The sequence below is a fragment of the Helianthus annuus genome, chromosome 9 (genome assembly GCF_002127325.2).
Source record: "Helianthus annuus cultivar XRQ/B chromosome 9, HanXRQr2.0-SUNRISE, whole genome shotgun sequence".
Classification (NCBI taxonomy): domain Eukaryota; kingdom Viridiplantae; phylum Streptophyta; class Magnoliopsida; order Asterales; family Asteraceae; genus Helianthus; species Helianthus annuus.
Window position 1 is genome coordinate 90,205,106 of NC_035441.2, and position 22,030 is coordinate 90,227,135.

The 22,030-nt window shown below is 35.8% G+C and overlaps 5 protein-coding genes across 5 annotated transcripts; 4 read left to right on the forward strand and 1 right to left on the reverse strand.

Moving 5' to 3' along the window:
• Positions 1-350: 350 nt before the first annotated feature.
• LOC110875701 (threonine--tRNA ligase, chloroplastic/mitochondrial 2-like) lies at positions 351-994 on the reverse strand. The gene is made up of 2 exons (XM_022123905.2): positions 799-994; positions 351-704 (listed from the first exon to the last, which is right to left on the reverse strand). The coding sequence occupies exons 1-2, from the start codon at positions 925-927 to the stop codon at positions 351-353; spliced, it is 483 nt and encodes a 160-aa protein (XP_021979597.1). The 5' UTR covers positions 928-994.
• Positions 995-5,244: 4,250 nt separating this feature from the next.
• LOC118481745 lies at positions 5,245-7,052 on the forward strand. The gene is made up of 3 exons (XM_035976973.1): positions 5,245-5,282; positions 6,518-6,681; positions 6,770-7,052. Exons 1-3 carry the CDS (start codon positions 5,280-5,282, stop codon positions 7,050-7,052), a joined length of 450 nt encoding a protein of 149 aa, XP_035832866.1. The 5' UTR covers positions 5,245-5,279.
• Positions 7,053-7,375: 323 nt separating this feature from the next.
• On the forward strand, positions 7,376-11,658 carry LOC110877694 (probable protein S-acyltransferase 15). Its single transcript, XM_022125885.2, has 7 exons — positions 7,376-7,736; positions 9,622-9,714; positions 9,817-9,918; positions 10,000-10,071; positions 10,947-11,045; positions 11,135-11,230; positions 11,311-11,658. The coding sequence occupies exons 1-7, from the start codon at positions 7,464-7,466 to the stop codon at positions 11,404-11,406; spliced, it is 831 nt and encodes a 276-aa protein (XP_021981577.1). The 5' UTR covers positions 7,376-7,463; the 3' UTR covers positions 11,407-11,658.
• Positions 11,659-13,539: 1,881 nt separating this feature from the next.
• LOC110875702 lies at positions 13,540-14,673 on the forward strand. Its single transcript, XM_022123906.1, has 2 exons — positions 13,540-13,614; positions 14,029-14,673. Exons 1-2 carry the CDS (start codon positions 13,540-13,542, stop codon positions 14,671-14,673), a joined length of 720 nt encoding a protein of 239 aa, XP_021979598.1.
• A 1,512-nt stretch (positions 14,674-16,185) lies between these two features.
• Positions 16,186-18,087, forward strand: LOC110877695 (thioredoxin-like 3-2, chloroplastic). Its single transcript, XM_022125887.2, has 5 exons — positions 16,186-16,579; positions 17,435-17,509; positions 17,597-17,663; positions 17,782-17,799; positions 17,882-18,087. The coding sequence occupies exons 1-5, from the start codon at positions 16,236-16,238 to the stop codon at positions 17,984-17,986; spliced, it is 609 nt and encodes a 202-aa protein (XP_021981579.1). The 5' UTR covers positions 16,186-16,235; the 3' UTR covers positions 17,987-18,087.
• The last annotated feature ends 3,943 nt before the right edge of the window (positions 18,088-22,030 follow it).

Genomic DNA, 22,030 nt, shown 5'->3' on the forward strand with positions numbered 1-22,030 from the left:
CCTATTCTAATCTAAACCCACCTATCAGTCAAACCCACCCAACTTGCTCACTTTCCCACCCATAGTCAATAATATCCTTTCAAGTATATACGATTTTTGTTTTTTGAGTTTTTTATTTTTGCCGAAATAAATTGTTGGAGTAAACTGCCATTTTGGTCCTTGAGATTTGGGTAGTTTTGCCACTTTAGTCCAAATCTCAAACCTTTTGCATCTGGGTACATGTGGTTTCAGTTTTGTTGTCATTTTGGTCCAAAAGTGAAATCAACTCAAATTCCTTAAATTAAATGATGATGTTTTGTCCTTTTTATTAGGGGTAATTTGGTCATTACAAGTATAATTTTAACAAATTATTAATTGAGTGGACCCCACTCCCATCTCACCCTTCTTTTTCTTCCCCACTCTTCACATTTTTTTTGAAAACCCAGATCCCCCATACGACCCCCATCACACCCATTTTGATTGTCGACAGCATCCTTGACCTTCGTGATGAAATCATCAATGCCCATCGTTCCCAGCTCCCCACCGAACCTAGATCTGACTGTAACACTCTCCATCCCAACCTCCTTGGGTCCCACAACAGCCATTAACAGTATCTTCTGCTTCTCAGCATTTCTAATGAGCTTTGGCAGTCGCTCACCTGTGCACAACTCAACACGTATTCCACTCGCTTTCATCTTCTCAGTTAAATCTTTGCAGTATTCAAGCTAAAAAATAGGAAATTACCATTTACCTCCATGTTATAATCTTGAACCTCAAATGCTAGTTTAGACATTTAAATAAAGAGTCGATCTTGATTACCTGCGTGTCAGTGACCGGTAGAATTCGAGCTTGAATTGGAGAAAGCCATAACGGGAAATCACTAGCATAATGCTCTATAAGTACACCAAAAAACCGCTCTAGAGATCCGAGAACTGTTCGGTGAATCATGATGGGCCTCTTCTTATCCGAGTTTGAATCAATATACGTGATGTCGAAACGTTGTGGTAAGTTAAAGTCAACCTACACAAAATAACAATCTTGTTTGATTACCATGGTAACATTCACAACTGGATTGCAGTTATTAAGTGGCAAAATGGTGGATAGGATCGAGGAGTTGGGTAATGGATGGTGGTTCAGGAGATAGACAGAGAGAAAAGAGGTAGAAGACAAGTGGGGGTGTGGTGGGACCTAAGGGTCTGTTTGGTACGACGTAATGGAATGGACGAGGGAATGGAATGTAAGAGGTAATGGAATGAACGAGGTAATGGAATGTATCATTACCATTCCATGTCTTGTTTGGTTACCATGTGAGAATGAAATGAATCATTAGTTTGTGTTGTTTGGTGGAAAGAATAGACGGAGGAATAAAATTGGTGATGAGTGACGGCAGTCGGTGGTGGTGGATGGTGATAGGTGGCGTTCGGAGCGGTGGTCGGAGGAGGTGGTGGCAACGGCGGTGGGGTGGTGGTTGGGGCGGAGGTAGGTGACGGCGACGACAATGGTGGTGGGTGACGTCGACGGTGGTGGTCGGTGGTGGAGGTGGGTGGCGGGTGACGGTGGAGGTAAGGGTGGGTGGCGGTTGTGGCGAGGGGTGGTGGCGGGTGACAACGGGGGCGGAGGTGTCGACGGTGGGAGACAACAAGGGCAGCGGTGGGTGGTGGCGGTGGTGGGTGACGGCTGGGGTGGTGGTGGTGGTGGCGAAAGTGGGTGACGGTGGCGGTGGGTGGCAACGACAATAGTCACAAAGACGGTTGTGTCGGTAGTGGTGTCGCCCGTGGTTGGCGGCGGAGGTGGTGTCGTGTGACGGCGGAGGTGAATGACGGTGGTGGGTTATTAAAAATGATAATAATAACAATAATAGTAAAAAATAATAATAATAATAATAATAATAATAATAATAATAATAATAATAATAATATATTTGTTCCATTCCTTAAGGAATGGAAAAAAAACACCATATCACAAAGGAATGAAAATTGTTATATTTGGAAGGTTTACATTCCTTGTGGAATGCCCCATTCCATTACCACATGATAACCAAACATGTTTTTTTCCATTCCGCCTTCTATTCATTCATACCAAACGCTACCTAAAAGATTGTTGTTTTAATAAAGGTTTAAATAAAAATAATAATAATAAATGACCATTTTGCCTCTGAGGAAAAAAGACAAAATAGCAGAATTTAATTTTAGAAATATGACCTGATTTATTTTTAAACCAAAATGGCAATAAAAATGAAACAACTGAAACCCTAGATGTAAAAGATTTAAGATTTGAGCTATAATAACAAAAGTGACCAAACCTCATTTACCAAAATGATAGTCTATATATAATTAAAAGTTTAGTTATATGAACTATTTTACAACCTTGATTAATGAGACTCTTAAATACATGAGTTTCTTAAATACATGAGTCTCTTAAATACATTCTTTCTTCAAATTAATAAAATTAATATTATGATTGTAACAAATTAGACTTAAAATAAAATTAAAGATAACGTAACTGAATTAATGGAATTAAAGGAATTTTAAAGGAATTAAAGGAATAAAAAACTTTAAACATTTACTTTAAAATATATGTGTGTTATAGAATTAAAGGAATTTTAAGAACAACTCTTCATCTCCTTTTGTTAGACTTAAAATAAAATTAAAGATAAAGTAAATGAATTAATCTATATCTATATATACTTAAAAATTTAGTTATATCAACTTTTTTACAACCTTAATTATGAGCCTCTTAAATACATTTGTGTCTTTATAAATTATTTTCTAAGGATACCTGCAAAAAGTAAGTAATTACAATTTATAGTGCTTATAGTACAACACTTGATTACCTTAATAAGGGGGCATAATTGTCCTTCTCCAATTAATAAAAAAGAAGAAAAAGAAAAAGAATTATTAATTGTATTTCTCATTCAAGGACCGTAAACCCAACTAATAAAGAACATAAATGATTTTAAATTACATTAAAGCATTTAATTAAATTAGTGAATATTCAATATACAGTGATCCGTCCATTTGAATTCTTACTACAACTAACCAATATGTTTTATTAGTGAATGAATATAAAGTCTTCTGACTATTTGAATTCTTACTGCAAGTAACCAATATGTTTTAATTAGATAAAGGAACAACTCACCAATATTTAAACCACATTAATTCAGATACTCTGAATAGTCATCATCACATGAAACCGTTACCATTTATTGAAGAAACTTCAATGGCCATGATTGGATTAGCCAACTAAACATTTCTTAAAGACCTGAAATAAGCCACAAATGCTGGATCACTACTTCATTTCTCCCTCTCGCACTCTCTCTTCCCGCATACCGTACCCGGATTCAACAACACCATTGTCATCGTATGGCGACAATAGGTCTTTTGTTATCATGAATCGAACTTTGAGTGTTTCATACAGTTGTGCACCACCACCCACCAACCGTAACCTAATTCAACAACACGGCCGTCACTTTTTCATACGCGACAGAGGTAAGTCACCAACTTCAGTTCCCTTATTTTCTTTTATAGATGAATCCAACTTTGAGTATTGTGCATTATATGATTTTAAGTTAGGATCATTTCATCTGTTACTTTATATATGATGAGGTATGTAAAAAAGACAATCTCGAAATAGAAAATAAAAAGAAATCTTAAAGGTAAAATTCATCATCTAAATAATAATAAAGAACAAAAAATATGAACTTTCAGATGAGAAATAATAAAGAACAAAAAATATAAACTTTCAGATGACAAAAAACACAAAACTAAAAATTCATCATAAATACTCCGGTTCAAAAACAAAAACAATAAGCGGATACAATATGGGAACCGATTTAATACCTTGAAATCAAAAATATTATTACAGTATATGATCATAAAAATAGAGTGAATATTATTTAACTTAAAATTATTAGAAACTTAAAGTTATTAAAAACTTTGAATTATTCAAAGTGTAATCGATCAGTATATGATAAATCAAACATATATGTTTTTTAATGTGAATTTGATATCATATTTTAGGTAATAAGAATTTCAGGTTGTAACCATATAAGATTTTAAACGAGCATATTCAAAATTCAGAGAACATGATGACGCTGAATATAAAATGAGTGTAGGTTTAAGATCAATGATTAACCTTTGAACATGCTTCCATAAACTTCACATTTTCAAGAAAACCCATTTCAAAAATCACACTCCCTCTCCCTTAAACAATCCCGGCCGAACACCCCCTAATACACTATCACTTTCATTTTCAAATCCAAATCTTGAAGAATCATGTCAACATGAGAAAGTAGTAAGGGCAAAATGGTCAAAATCATTTTTTTGTTATTGTATTACAAGAAGCAACCCCCCCCCCCTCTGATTTTTGTACGAACATAACCTTTATAATACTCTAATATTTTTCATTTAAAAAATGCATCATAATGTTTAATAATTGCTAAATTTTTAAGTAAAAAGGAATAACATGAGAGAATGCGTCTACATAAAGGTTATATTGTCATATATATCGTCTTGTGAATTATTCATAACCATCTAAGCATCTTAACTATCATGATAGAGGGGCTTCGCTTAGGTTACACCATCTTACTATCATATGAATCATTGATAAACATTTACTCAAATAGCACACAGGTTTACATTATTCCTTTTGACTTATCCATGTCATCTAATAACAATGATAACAATAATAATACTGTTAATAATTATAACATAAGAGACAATCATAATAATTGTATATGTCACCTAATTTACTATGTGTTCTTAACCATATTTTAAAAATACTCAATAGTTAATGTTACTTAGTGATATATTCTTATACATGTTCCTTTCAGTATGTATGGTTTCTAATTTAACATGATATTAAATTATATTCTAACCATACATCAATTAAAGGACATTGATTCTAGACCCTAACTACATATTTATCTTCATTAATACAGCTTTAATGATGTTTTTAATTCTACTTTATTATATTAATGTGGCTATAATTGTTATGTCCCTTTGTATGCAAACCCCTAACTTCTCGGTTTCACTCTAATAAAAGTAAGTGACTTATCATTTTCCCATAACAATCATCATTTAATTTTGTGTTAATTAATGTTGTCCATTCCAAAAGACCATCTAAATGGCTTTATAAATCTTTGTCCATATTGCAGCCCATACCCGCCTTCTCTCCAACAACCTATAACCGCTCTGTCTACACGTGTGGCCATGGCAAGGAACGATTCTGTTGCTGAGTATTCAGAAAAATAGACCACACTAGAAGCCATCTTGACCCACGGTAGAAGAAACAAGCATCACATGGTATGCCCCCTACAAACTACATTGTATATATAGAATATTCATTTTAGATTATGTATCTTTATCGAAATCGAAGAGTAAAGGACAATATATCTCTATCTCTACACATAATATTATGGAGGACGCATGACACGATTCCAGCCTCCGTAATTTGTTATCTCGACCGTCTCTTTTATAAAATTATAATGTTAAAGAAATATATACTTTTAAATTTAATATTAACTTAACTATATATGCTAAATATTTAATTATGGATAATTATAATATGATTACCCAAATGAGTTTATATATTTTTTATTTTGATCTTAAGTTAATTAATTTAATTGTGTTAAAAGGATACTTGAAGGATTATTTATAAAGGTAACCCAATAACCAAAAACGCATTTAGTGGGATCTTGGTGCTAGATTTTCTATCATACATTTTGGGTTAGACAACAAGATTGCCACTAAATAAATATGGATGTTTTTTATTAGTTAAGACCTCAAAAAGAACCTTATGTTCAGTATATATATACATTCATCCTTTTATGGTATTATTATAAATCAAGAAATGACTTCGTGACAGGTTGATTGTTATTACATATGATCATACAATTTTCATATGCATGTATGAGTTGATTATTATATGAAGGCACAAGCTTATTTTTTAATACCTTAAATCAAACATCTATTTGGACTTACATTCATATGTTAAAACCTAACTTTCAGTTTACGAGTTTGACAGGCAATAACCAAATCCAAATTCGTATAGTTTGTGACGACCAAGCTGACCCCACACGATTGTTGGTTGTATCCACTTCACATCGGAGGACTATATTGCGGTTAAAAAAATTAATGTTTTTTTTGAATACCGAAATCTATTTTTTAATACGGAATTCACATTTATAGATATTTATAAATATTTTTTAACAGTTATAAATATTTATAAATATTTTTTAATACCGAATTCACTTTTTTAATACCGAAAAAAAGTAATGTTTTTTTTAATACCGAATTCACGTTTATAAATATTTATTGAAAACATAAAATGTAATTTAAATATTGGGTAGATAAACAGTGTACGTAGTTCGTGGCGAACCAAGCATATGTGAACGTTGATCATTTTGGTTAAGGTCAAATCAGGTTTGCATTAGAATGTAATATACACTTAGGATATGTCATTTTGGATAAGCACAATATTGGTTATCATTTTTGAATCAAATGGTTAAAGTTTATAGTTATGCTGGTAATATATGCAGAGTGCTGAATTCACCTGTCGTGTTGAAGTCAAACGCATACGCAATAGCCAAGAGTGGTTCAAGCTGACATGTGGCGGTGGGAATTGCATGAAAGGTGTGGGGCGTGAAGACAACGATATGTGGTGTGATGGGTGCGAAAACCCCGTTGTCTTCCCGAGAGGAAGGTTTGTTTCTAAAAATGTTTAGTTGTATTAATTTGTAGCCATTCTCATGCAGCCTTATAACTGAAAATAAATTACAAACCTTGCACAGTTTCAGGCTAGAACTCGAGGTGTTTGACTCAACAGCCGAAGCTGTCGTTGTCTGCTTTGATGACACCGCCCAACGCTTGACAAAGACCACTGCTCATAGTATACTCACAGAAGAGTGTGGCCTGTCACGCGTCTACAGCCTTTATTCCACTGACATACAGGATAAGTTCACTCCGGTGATGGTAAGGAACGCTGATGGAAGCATTTCAACACTGCCGAATTATTTCACTGCAGTCAGTTGGCTGGTGATGGGATTGGGGATGACGGTGGCAAGCGTTAGCTAAAGTTTGGTCTATATGTTATCCAATAAGATAGGAAGACATGCGACAGTTTATGCGTTTTTCCTTTTTCTGTTTCATGTTTTTTTTTCCTTGGAAAACATCTTATTTTCACTTCTTTTTGGCCGGCAAGTTTTGCCAAGTAAACAACTTATGGTCCATGGTTTAATAAAGTTTAAGCACGCCCCTTTGTAGGCGTATTGTCTTACATGTTATGCATTGGCCGTGTCAGACGTCTTACCACGAACAAACAATAGCTATTATGCACGTCGTGCATCGCACGAGCTTTCTCCCTAGTTTACTATAAAATGTTGAATGAAACCATTTTACATTTCACAATTGAATGCAAAATTAACCCCCTTCTTTTTGTTTTTTCTTTCTGGGCAAAACCCATTTCGACTTCCCCAAAATCAAGCGATGCAATGGCGAAGATTTGTATCGCTACCAATACTCGCCGTTCTGCTCCTGATGATCATCGTGTTCTACGGCACCGTTTTCATATTTCTCGATGATTGGGTAGGGTTTCAGAGCTCAGCAGGTTTGACCAACGTTGTGATCTTTTCCACGTTGGCATCTTTCACTCTTTTCTCGTTTTTGGTGTCTGTTTTCACTGATCCAGGTGCTGTTCCATCTGGGTATTTCCCGGATATTGAATCCAGTGATGGGTCAGATCAAGAATCCAGAGAATCTGTAAGATTATATATCCCCCTTTTTTATGTTCAACTTCAGTTCTTTATTTAAATCTTGATGACAAATGCTTGTATGGTTAAAGATTTAGTTTTGTAGACATGGGTTTGTATAAAAGTTATTCAAAGATTGTTGCTTTTAGGGATAATCGAAGTTAGATAATCAGAATTCAGTTGTTTGGAAAATTAGGCTTTTATAGGATTTACATGTACTTGATGTGACCCGAACCTTGAATCGTGGTATTTGGAACTTAAGATGCAGAACAACGGATTGTGATTTACACCGGACATCATTAAGGACCCGCCTTGCGTCGCTAGTTTTTCGATTTGATTTGCTGTCTTCCTCGGTATAAATATTAAAATCGTTTGTGTCATAATGTTTAAATAGTTTTTGGGTCGATACAGTAAGATAAAGGATGTTGCCATTAAATATGTTTGTCGACATACAAGCAAGATGGAACTTATGCTGTAGCCCATAAACGAACGATCTTAATTAAGTCAATCATTATGACAATCCAACGTAGAGAAGAAATGTGGGTACCTTTGATGTCATTATCCTTCTTGGTCAAAGTAGGGGTTGTTTGGCAACATCTGAATGGTTAAGTGCTTAACCAGTAAGAGGTCTGAACCATTAAGTGCTGAACCAGTAAGTAAGAGGTCTGAACCATTAAGAGCCTGTATAATGCTTAACCGTTCAGAGGCAAATCTGACCAATTCAGATTAGAGGTCTTAACCATTCAGACTCTGTATAAATCTTAACCATTCAGAGGCAAATGTCTGAACCATTCAGACATCTGCTCGTGAAACAAACAGTCTGATGTCTGAACTCTGAACCATTAAGTGCTGAACCAGTAAGAGGGCTGAACCATTAAGAGCCTCATTAAGAGGTAAACAAACAGCTCCGTAGTCTTGACGAAACTTCCAAGGGCTGAAAACACCAACAGTTGGTGTAGTGTTCTAGGGTTCCCATAGCTCATTGTGTGTTTGGATTAGCATCTTGCAAAATAAAGTACACGTTGCTCAACGATGACACTCACCTGTTAGTGGTTTCAACCCCTTGAGGATTTGGCCAAGAAACTTTGTCATGATGATGGAACCAAAGGTACCCACGTTTTCTCTTTATGTTGGATTGTCGTAATGGCTTACTTAATTTAGATTGTTTGTTTATGGGATTCATCATTTTGACAGTCATATTTGGTGGAAATATCCTTTATTTTATGCTCTCGACTGAGACCAACCTGAAGAGCATCACCCATAAACTATTTTAGCATTATGACATAGAGTTTTATTTTTTGTTTGTAAACATCACGGTTATCATTAAAATACCAAAACAACAAATTACAAACAAACGACAGGTAAACGGGCAACAAGCATCATGACATAAATGATTTTGATTTTATAACTAAAGAAGATGCTAAGAATGAAGAATCAAATCGAGAATCTAGTGAAACCGAATTATCAGGTAAAATGTTGTTGGTCAATGATGATGTTTGGTGTAAATCAGAAACCTCATGTCAAAATAACTTGAATCCGTTTTGTGGCATTTACACTTGTATGCTGTGTCATCAAGCCTTTGACATAAGGCACATAACACTCAACAATCGGGACAAAGGCCGATTAGTGCATGTACCATTTTGTCTTTTGGCTATCAACGCCACCACATGATGCATGATTAGCCGTCCGCCGTTTTTAATGTTATTTTCACGAAATTAGTAAAATAACGTTAAAACTAGTGCAATTTCAACATAAAAGATTTAAAAGTTGTTATATAAAATGATGTTGAGAAAGTTCGTGTTACTAATTTAATTAAATTTTGGGAGATCTTTTTTTTTCTTTTTCATATCACATGTTATTTTTGGTTTGTTGATACTATATGATGTATATTTCAGGAAGCACTTACAAAACGTTGTGACAAATGTTCGGCATACAAGCCTCCAAGAGCACACCATTGTCGTGTTTGCAGAAGGTGTGTCTTGAAAATGGTGGGTATTCAAAATACTATAAATAAAAATTGTACCCTATATAAAAAAGTGTTCATATATCTATCTATTCATGATATCTTCTTATACTTAAAGTTTTGTTAGGATCATCATTGCACATGGATAAATAATTGTGTTGGTCAAAGGAACTATAAAGCCTTTTTTCTTCTGGTTTTCTATGGGACTATTTCAAGTCTCTATTCTACGGTACGTATAACCATAACCACTCTTTTTCGTTGTTAAGTATTTTACAAATGTCGCTTTTTTTAATAGTTTCGTATTGTATAGGTTATAATAGTTGGTTGTGGAGTTCAAAAGGATTGGGAGTCTTTCGGGACGACTCGCCTCAAAACCTTTTATGTAAGTTTCTAATTGTTTTTATTATTTATATATTTGAATATACAATTACGATGTGTTTGTGTTATCTACATGTTGATATAAAGTTTATCTCACTAACTGAGCCTGAGCCATATTCAAACTCGATCCCAAAGAGTATATTGTATTAGATATAGCTCGGTTAGTGATAAAATTTATGCCGAAATGTAGATACAAATAAATACATCTCAACAGTGTATTGAAAGTTATCATTGCGCCTTGAAGATTCAGATTATCGGGTAATTGTATGTTAGTTCTGTATTTGTTTTTCATGGCCCATATATACAAAAGAATTTAGGAATGTACGGGGGCCGATGTGTGATCTATGTACACCCTTAAAATTCACAAATACACCCCCATTGATGTGATGTTTTATTTTTAAGTTTTTTACCGGTTTTTCTTCTATAAGTTATAATATTGTTTTTCTTTTATGACATTTAATATATAATGTTTTATAGAAGTTTGAATAAACCATTACAATGTGCTTATTTATCTACTCAAGACCAAAAATATATTATATTAGATACGGCTCAGTTAGTGATTAAGTTTATATATAAATAAAAAATACATCTCAACAGTTTATTGAAATTTATACAGAAAATTATATATTAAAAATTCGAAGAGAAAACATACTTATTATTTTGAAAAAAAAAAGTTGTAGGACCTGAATTAATATAAAATATGTATTTTAGTTTTAGAACTATGTTATAAACACGCGTAGTACATGTATAAACATGCCTACAAATAATCAAGGTAGATTTCTTTTGTCACACTTTTGATCGGTTTACACATTAACGCGTTGTCAGTTTCAAATTTGAAAGAAAAAACTCAAAATTTGCAATTTGGTTTTTGTTGAACAGATTACATCTGCGGTTATGATTTCTCTCTTAAGTTTGACGCTTGGAACTCTCTTGGGCTGGCATATATACCTGTTGATTCATAATATGACAACAATAGAGGTAAAAAAAAGTCAAACATTTGATGACAATAGAGGTAAGAAAAGTCAACATTCGACTTTAACGGGTCAGGATTTTGTTTTCTTTCGCAGTATTATGAAGGAACTAGGAAAGTGTGGCTAGCAAAGAAGTCTGGACAGATTTATAAGCATCCGTACGATGTTGGTGCATACAGAAATATCACTATGGTACCGCCTTTTTCTACATTTATGCATGGTGCACTGCACCGTGCACATACACATACTGATTTTTGTATTGTTTTCAACAGATTTTAGGCCCGCACGTTTTGAAATGGCTATGGCCGTCTGCATCAAGCCATGTCAAAGATGGAACCAGCTTTCCTACTGTTCGGGATGGCTTATAAACTTGTTGTCACGTCATGTTTCTCTTAAACTTTTGATCATGGAGGTAAATAGGAAAGCGGTGAGATTAATGGTGTTGTCTTTGTACATGTTCGGAGAAAGGTGTTTGACTTGGTTTTCTTGTTTTGGGTTTTGTATCGCGTATTAGGTTAGATCAAGATTAATCAGAATTTTTTAAATTGTTTTGTTGGATGAAATGGTGAACAATAAAAGCAGGGAAAGGTAATTACTACAGGAAGAAAAAAGATTGACTATTTTGAATTGTTATATTACTGAATCATAATAGGGAAAATTATGAAAACAGGCATGTTGATGAAATATATAAACATTTCTTTTTTTCATATATAAACATTTCTTTTTTTTCTGAATGGTTTCTTTCACTAGATAACCTACTAGTAAGGCGCTTGAGGCAAAAGAAACATACAACAATTAGAAATTAAATTTACACAAATTGTTCTAATAATGTCTTCCACTTGCTTATTTGTAAAAACAATGTCGTTCCTAGCTTTTCAAATCCACCAACATGCCACCATAACAATACCGTGAATTTTTTGCTTTGACCGATCTAGTCGAGAAGTAAGGTGAATTTCAAGAAGGTTCTTGATCGAAAAGGCATAAATCTGTGAAATATTACACCACGAACTAATGTATTGCCAAAACACATACGCCACAAAACAAGGTGGAAAGGTGAGAAGCTGACTCGTCATCCTCTCCATAAAAACGACAAGATAAAGAGCCAACCGGGATATTTCTCTTTGCAAGAGCATCCAAAGTCTGGATGCGGCTCATCTCAGCCTTCCAAAGCCTTCCAAGCGAAATATCTATTGATTTTTACAGTTTTTCAAGTAGACAATCTAAAATAACCAATGTGAGTAAAAAAACTGGCAGAGAGACGAAACTATCATAACTCACACTCTGATAATCTACCATCTTCATAGACCACACTTGGATAACACGACACTTCTATAACTGTCGACACCTCCATAGCCCACACTCCGATATTTTGACACCTTCATAGCTCACACTTAGAGCCGCTGACACCTCCATAGCCCACACTCTAATACTCAGACACATTTATATACATATACTAGGCTTTTTATATCTTTTTATTAATAAAAACCTATTTTTGGGCAAGATGGGACTTAGAAAGATGACCGCCCCTTATGTTTTTGGGCAAGAGGGAACATAGAAAGAGGAGTTGACATAAGGCCACTCGGGGCGGGAGCGTGATGAAGGCCGGTCACGCGTTATGAAGGAACGGCACACCGCCGCCGGTCTAATGACCACGCGTTATATTTGTAACGCGTTAACTACACAACGCGTTGAAGTTTTGAAAATGGACCGTTTTTTTTTTACCGTTGTAAATTTTTTTGACCGTTTGTTTGAAGTAATTGATTAAATTTTTTATATAAATCCCACATATATCAATAAACAAACTCAAAAACCTCTCCACTATTCTCACACTCAATACAAAAAATTAAAACACTCTCCAACTCAATCTAAATAATTTTACAAGAAATATGGAAGGTTCAAGCAAGAGAGGTGGCGGATCGAAAAAAAGAGGTTCGAGTACGAAGAAAAATCCCGTAAGGCCAAGGGTTCGAGCGAATCTTGGTGAGCCGGCGCGCTTTAGGTTGCAAGACGAACCCGACCAAGTCCCAACCTTTCCAAACCAACAATATCCACCCTTTCAAACCCAACAATATCCACCGTTTCAATCGCAAACGTACCATAACCAACCGTTCGTTCCACCGTTTCAACCTCACCAATTTCAATCGCAAACGTATCAAACCCAACCCCACACACTCGACCCACTACTAGAAGACAACACCCTCATTCATCATTTTGCAAAAGCGTGGCATGAACCACGTGAACCACAACAAAGTCTTGACGAGGACGAGGAAGAGGAAGAAGAAGCGGAGGAAGAGGAAGAGGAAGAAGAACAAAATGTTGAGGTTCAAGAAATCGCTCCAATCGGCCGACAACCTTGGACGAGCGAGGAGGAGGTGTCGTTGACGAAGGCGTATTTGCACATCTCGGAGAGTAGGAAACACGGGAACGAGCAACGAAAGGATGCGTTTTGGAGACGGGTAATTAATCATTTTAGGCAACTTTCCGGTGCAAGGATACGAAACATGGACCAAATGACGTCGAAGTGGACGGATTTGAACGGGAAAATTAGCAAGTTCAACGCTTGTTTCATTCAAAAGGTATGTTTTTTATTAAAAAAAAACAGTTTTATTTAAAAAAAAACGTTTTATTTAAAAAAAACAGTTTATTAAAAAAAACAGTTTTATTTAAAAAAACTGTTTTATTTAAAAAAAACAGTTTATATAAAAAAACAGTTTATAAAAAAAACAGTTTTTATAAAAAACAGTTTATAAAAAAAACAGTTTTATATAAAAAAACAGTTTATAAAAAAAAAACAGTTTTATATAAAAAAACAGTTTATAAAAAAACAGTTTTATATAAAAAACAGTTTATAAAAAAAAACAGTTTTTAAAAAAAAAACAGTTTATATAAAAAAACAGTTTTATAAAAAACAGTTTAAAAAAAACAGTTTTTTATAAAAAAACAGTTTTTTAAAAAAAACAGTTTTTATAACATTTTTATTTTTTTTGTAGAGCCGAAACCCACAAAGTGGAGCGAGCGAGGCGACGATCATGCAACAAGCCACCGCAGAGTATTGCAAAACGTACTCTAAGGGAACTTTTCCACACGTGGCGGCATGGGAAGTTGCGAGACATCACCCGAAGTGGGTCCCCATTGAGTTGGTTGACACGCATGGTCCTACGGCTCCAAAAAAACGAGGCGGTTCGAAAAGATCAAAGACATCCGAGTCGGGGAACTACACGACTTCCGCGTCGGATAACTTGCCCCAAATGAACTTAAACGACGACCCTCTTGACGAACCCGATCAACCCCTTAACGAGCCCGTTGAGGAAGATACACCCACAAGGCCACGACGCAGACGAGGTGGTGAATCGTCAAGCAAAGGGAAGGAGGCGGTGGCGGAGTCGATCTTTAGAATCGAAGAGGAGAAAATGACCCAATTCAAGAAGGCCGAACAAAGAAAAGAAACAATGATGTCCCTAAAAGTTGAACGGGAGCAGGCGTACAAGGAACACTTGAAAACGATTGAAAGACAAAATGATTTAAAAATCTTGTGTGAAAACCACGCCCATCTCGACGAACCGTTCAAGTCAGTTGTCATTGAACAAAAGCGCGCGATTTGCGCAAAGTGGGGTTGGGAGATGCCACCGGTTTAGTTGTTTTTTTTATTTGGTTATGTAATTTATTTTTAAAGTTTAATGAAATTTATAATTTAGTGTTTTATTTTTAATTTCTAATTTTAAAATGAAAATTAAAAAAATTGGGAGTAATAGAATTCCATCACTAGTGATTCCACCCAGTGGCGGACCCAGGATTTTTTTCTAATGGGGTCCATTTTTTTCGATGTTCAGATTTTTCACAACTAAATGATAGAATTTTCGGGTCGGTCGTCATTCGGGTCGGAATGATCCTGGGTCCCTATGGGTAATCATCTCAGAAATCAGATACACTTTAATATGCAGGATGTAAAAGAAAATAAAGTTGCTTTGAATTGTCATTCCGTTTCATGACACTTTTTCAATCTCCAAAACAATGCATAAGTTTCATATTATTCTTAGGGTGGTTCACTTGGAGTTTTGGACCCATGAAACTATGCATCCAGTTTAGAAGTTTTGTCATTGAAACTCAAAAGTGGGCCTTGCTTTTTGTTGCATGAAATAAGAAAACTGCTAAAAAACGGAAAAGATAGCTTGAATAAGGATTGAACTTGTGACCTCTTTGTTAGGAAAGAAAGGATTTACCACCACACCAGTTCTGCTTTTGACACTATGGGGTCCAACTAAATTATCTTATGGGGTCCATGATCAATTTAATATACCGGATCTATTAAATTTTTTAAAAAAGATTGGGGTCCGGGGACCCCGACCCACTCTATGTGGGTCCGCCCCTGATTCCACCCCTCCTACATTTCTATCACTAGTGATAGAAATTTGGTTGATGACATGTCATGATTTGATTGAAGAGTGGGAGTGATAGCATCCATCACTAGTGAACCACCCCTAGTCCCCTAACAATAGATGATTGGGTGGGTAAAAAGTTTACTTCTTCTCATGAGGTGACCAACCCTTTCACCCTTATGGTTTAGTTACATTTTCCACGTTATAGAACACAAACATTCTCGACAGTGTAGTGTACCTAGCTTTTAACTCTGATAATTCAAATTACAACTAATTATCCGATTTCAAATTTAAATTACATAATACTTATTTAAATACGTATTTTTGTAGTTGATTACGTGATTTTGAATAATTAAATTAAAACTATAAGTAATATGCCAATGAGGTGGTGGTGGAGTGGTAAGGAAGAGTTTTGGTGTTTCAAGGGACCCAATTTTGATTCCTGCCCTCTCCGTTAATTTCTGCGGCACCTAGTGATGATGAGAGACTAGGCGAATAGGTGAAGATCGCTAATTCGATCCTTGAACTGAGCGAGTTTTACCTCACAGCGCTGTTGTGCCTTCGGGCGAGTGTTCACGAGCTTCGGCCCTAAGTGAGGGTTTTCCCCGGTTCAGAGACGAGTGTATTCCAATATGGTGAATTTCGCCAGTATCACATTTGAAGGATTCGTTTACCGTTAAAAAAAAAACTATAAGTAATATAGTAAGTTGTTTAATTTTCTACATAAAATCATATTATTAATTAATAAAAAATAACAAGTAAAAGAAACAGGAGGAAATGCTATTGTTTTAGGGATATAAAAGTAAAAGTTTGTCCTGTAAATGCGTAACATTCCACTTGGTCTTCTTCCTCAACAACTCCGATCTACACCAGCTGCCGCCATGACCGACGCTACCACACTACCTTTTCAAACACTACATCTTCCATCCAATCGTCTTGCGTTTTCAAATTCCGGATCTTCTTCAAGGTCCCTTTCAGATTTTTGGAGATTCAAATATGACGTATGCACAGGGAGTTTGAAGGCCTTGAGCCAGCAAAGATCGATTCCGGTTATTGATTCTTCTTCCCCTGTTTCACTCGACCTCAAACCTATTTTAAACGAATGCCAATTTGATCACGTCATTCATGATGCTCAACGGTTGGATGACTCGGTTGTTGTTTTGTGGTATGTTTACTGCTTTAGATTGTTGCAAAATATGTATTTGTTATTATTATGAATATGTATATGATGATTAACATGGGTTTGTATTCTAATTTCATGCTGATACTTTATGTGTTAGGCTTTGTGTTTAGTAGAATCGGTTTTGCTATTCAAAAGAGGCTTATTACCTAGGGCTCTAAACGAACCGAATGTTCAGCGAACAGTTCGTGAACTGTTCGGCGGGAAGTTGGTGAAAATGAACAAGAAATTCCGTTCGATTAGTTAAATGAACGAACACGAACAACTGTCTCGTTCGTTCAATTGCGTTCATGAATGTTCGGTAACGTGTTCGTAAACATTCGTTCATGTTCGTTTGTTTATGTTCATTAAATATTTTTTTAGCATTTATTTATTTTATCTAAATCTTTTATATTCCTTAATTCTTATTTATCTCATTACCCAAACAAATAAAATAGGAAACCCTACCTCCACCTTTCTTTCTTATTATTCACATCGAAAAATACAATTGAACTTCGTCGATTTTATCTGTGTTCGTGAACCGTTCATGAACATGTTCATTTCCTTAACAAACGAACACGAACAAAAAATCTCGTTCGGTAAGTGTTCATGAACTGTTCGTGAACACATAATATTCTTAACGAACGAACACGAACAAGGCCTTGTTCGAGTTCGTTCGGTTCGTTTACAACCCTGGCTGCCTGCCACTATATTGTAATGGCCACCAGTTTCTTAATTTTCATCATATTATACAATTTCTATTCAGGATCTTAATCTTATTGCCACATATCAATATTTGATGGGATATGGATCATGTTTAGCCAGAATTATTAGGTGAGCTAATGTTATTTGTGTTCATAGGATGGCAAAGTGGTGCAGGAAATGCATATATTTGAAACCAACATTGGAAAAATTGGCAGCTGATTATCACCCAAGGTTAAAACTTAAAACTCGCCCTTTTGCTCAACTATCGCGATGTTCACATTTCTCATACTTACTTGTGTTTGGATATGTTAAAAGCAGGGTAAAGTTTTACTGCATTGATGTCAACAACGTCCCGTATCAGCTTGTGGTTCGGGCTGGGGTCACTGTAAGTCTCTCATGCCCGCACAATTAGTTCAGTTTATCATTTTCAGACGTTAACACTTGAATTGTGCAATTTCATGTCATTTGACTCATTTGGGATCGGATGTGCTCTATAATCACAGAAAATGCCAACTATACAGGTGCACAGATTTATCTAACAATATTTTTATTATGTTTGCTAGCTGTTGCTACCTTCGAAACTAATGTGTTTTGGTATTCCAGCTATGGAAAGATGGGAAGAAACAAGCAGAGGTGATCGGAGGTCACAAAGCGTATTTAGTTGCTAACGAGGTTCGTGAAATGATAGATGATGAAGGGCAACCTTAATTTCTTTCTACATATGTTCTTGTTTTTTGTTCTTCTAGAAATGGACACATAGATTTGTATATACTGCAGAGAATAAGCAATAAACTGTTTTTTTTTTTTTTTTTTTTTGCCATATAATCCCTAATCTGTTGTTTTGGTATCACTTTGTAATTGTAACCATCATGCAACAATGCATACTCTGAAAGCTCATCGTTTTCGACCATGTGTAAAAACTATCCGTTACTCATAAAGAAGAAATATTTGTTTGTTTTTCCTCATTTCTTTTTCTCTTCGATGGATGGATGACCGGATAAAGGATGTTACGGACCAATAAGTTATGGAATGATATTGTTTGGGCTCTCGTCGGGTATCAATGGCCAACATCAGGCTATTCCGGCAACAACTTACTTATGCCCTGGTCACTAGCATCAAGTCCTGTCAGAAATTAATGATACAAGAATAGATTCACAAAGGACTTTGGATACGAAAATCTATACACACAAACTTATCTAAATTCTACAGGATGATCATCAATCAACAACAACTCATGAACAACTTGTGAAGTTCTATCAACAATCTCTAGACACTACTGAGCGAATTCAATGAATTGAGTTATGCCAACTGTTGAACCCTTAGTTATATATAGGTTCAACAGCTCTGGTGGCCCAGCTCCTATCCGCAACTCTCCAGCTCATGAAGCCTTTAGCCCAAATACAAGTAATTCCAATTCAGCCCAATATATTTGTACCTCATGAAACAATAAGTCGCATATTAATATTTATAACTATGACAATATCATGAAACAATAATAGGGTGTTTGGGGTTGAGTTTTGAATGAGATTTTTAGATTATTGAGTTTTGAAATTGTAAATAATCAATTTTAAGTGTTTAGGTAAAAAATGAAAAAATTGATTATTTGCGTTTAGAAAGTTACAAAACGCAGTTTCCCAAAAGCAGCACCCCCCTATTGCAACAAAACGCAGTTTTCCAAAAATTGATTATCTGCGTTTAGAAAAGGATTTTCACTTGTTTATATTTTTAAATATATATTTGCCAAACACTTAAATAGTTGATTATCTGATTATTGTGATATCAAGTAACATAATCAAATCCAAACACTATCTTTCAACATCACGTTTTGTTACAGTTAATTATCTGATTCTAATTATTTAAAACGCATAAGCTATTTTCAAAACTCAACCCCAAACACCCTCTAAGTCGTATATTAATATTTATAACTATGACGATTCAGGGAGATGATCAAATAGGAAGTTTGATTTGGGTAGGAAGTCTATAAAATAATAATAGGACATGTGGCAAATAACAAAACAAAGGGATGGGCCTTATTAGTCATGTCACACCCCAATCGATGGCAGAATCATCGAGGCGCGGCACTAGGCGAATCAGATTGCTCAAGAGAATCCATAACAACTATTTAGTGACAATATTTAATGCGTTCATTATCCCATACTAATAAACAATATATCAGCAAACAGTTATACAGATTTCATGTTCTCTCAAACAATACAAATCCGACAACCTAGATTCATTGTGAGTTTTTAGACTCCCTAGCTTGTTTCGAGATAGTCTGCGATTAACCTGCAACATACGTTAAAATAATGTCAATACAAAAAGTATTGGTGAGTATACAGGTTTGATATAGTAATAAAGTAGATAAAAGCGCTGCGAATTTCCACATACATAAACGAGATACACAACATACACACTACAAGACAAATACTAAAAGCTAAGTCACTCGATGACTGCGATGGGGATCCCAACGAGGGCGTGATTTCCTTAACTAGACCCCGTCGGGTGTGGGTCCAACTATAGTACCATACTAGCTAAGGTGGGACGTCGCGAGTAAGAGTCCTAACACATATGTATCAAGCATCACGTGTAAATTTGTACGTCAGTTATTCGCATGTGATAATAGTTTAGAGTATAGACTGCGTTTTGATAAGTGCGTTTTCGATAGGAACGTATGTTACACCCTAAAGTGTGTTTAAAGTGTTAAAAGGGGTCAAGTATACTCACAGTAGGTGTTTAACAAGTAAACATAACTTGATTGGATTTGAAGAGAGTGCGTCTGAGTTAGCCTGTGAACAGTAGCATAAGTCGTTGAACAGCGTGTGAAACAATGTGTCGGATGAGATGAATGTCGAATGGTAAGTCGATCGGATGAGCACCCATTCGATCGGATGGTCATCCGAGCGGATGGTTATCCAAGTGGATGACCATTCGAACGGATGGCCATTCGAATGAGAGTTGGAAGTTTGTAAATCGTTTCAAAACTTTTGAAGTTTTCGTTGTAGTATTTAAACAAGTCATCCGGTCGGATGGTCATCCGGACAGATGGCCATTCGATCTGATGGCTATTCGATCGAGAGTTTGGTAGTTTGAAGTTTGACTAAATCGTTTTGAACAAGGAATAGTATAAAGACAATTCACCTGGTCGAATGGTCATTCGATCAGATGGTCATCCGATCGGATGATCATTCGATTGGGTATTATGTTGTTTGTAAACTTTGTAAAATTTCTAAGTTTAAAAGTTCGAGTTTAACGGAGACAACGGGACGACGTGTCAAACAACGGGAACACTCCACGTCCAGCTCGCTCGATCGGATGGGAATCACCCCATTCGATCAGATTCACTGTTCTTGATGGAGTTCCATGTTCAACTCGTAAATCGGTCATCTATTCGGTGGAAATCCGTTCTCAGACTTGCTCTCAACTAGAGAATGTGTAGAGAGCCTGAACGAGTCTAGATTCCATCGGTTTTGAGTAGAAAGTGAAGAAAAGTTGGAGAAAAGTTTGGAAACAGTTGAAATTATTGATATCTTGTCGAGATTCGTGTTGAATAGTGTTGAAATCCTTTTAGATTTGAACCGTTCTTGATGAGATGACGTCACACAGCCAATTACATATGCAACTGAGATGATGTCACCTTCAAGATGTCCAAATCAGATGATTTCAAGAAGAAAACCAGTGATTTTGATGGAGAAAATGATGTAAAGGTGTTTAGTGATGATGATTGTACAAGATTTGAGGAGAAATACTTACGAAATGGCCTTGAATCGTGATGAAAAGTGACTGAAAGTGCCTTGGGAGCGAGTGGTCGGATGAGAGAACCAAAGTGTTGAAATGAGACACAATGGCCCTATTTATAGGAAAAGCCGAAAGTTAAGGCGGTCAAATGGATCGGATGGCTCTCGGTTGAATGGTCATCCGGACGGAAGTTCATTCGATCGGATGTCCATTCGGACAACCTGATCTCGTTTGTTAGTTTTCCAACTTTCGTTTCGTTCGACGTGTTTTGTTGCGTTAAGCATTGTGGGTACTTTAAGCGTTATACCGAGATAAGTAGCGTCATGTTATGTTGTGCTTCAGTGCGATAAATTGAGTTGCGCGTGCCAGCGAGTGCGAGTTTAGACATGTTTAATACTCAGATATTATTATTATTATTATTATATAATAGGTCATAGCATAAGTAACTGTGTTTCGAGTTTGCGTTGCGTTTGCGTCGCATCACGACGAGCGAGGGGAGTAGCTTAAGTACTCACGCGATGTCATCGTTAGCATTTGTATTGCATTACGGCGAGCGAGGGGAGTGGCTTAAGTACTCACGCGATGTCATCGTTAGCGTTAGTGTAGTATGCGTTGTGATGTGTGATGTAGCGCGTTGAAAGTATGCGATATAATGCGAAATAACAAAGTAGCGTTGTAAGCGATGTAGTTACATTATGATTCGAATCTCTGGTGCTAGGCGTAACGAGTGTAACGAGAGTAACAAGTACGAAAGTGCGGGTTGTTACAAGTCAATCTCATCTCATCTTCTCTTTTTCTCTTTCCCTTCGTATTCAAAACATATAATCTTCGGCCTTTTCTTCACTTTCTCTCTCTATGATCACTACATCATATTACAATTTTCTTCATCAATCAATCAACGTGTTTTTCAACTTTTTTTTTGAAGAAACCCAGTTTGATTTTATACAATTTTTGATTTTTTTTTCTCATGATTTTGAAGCGATCGCTCGATTCGATTGTTGATCAATGTTTTTAATA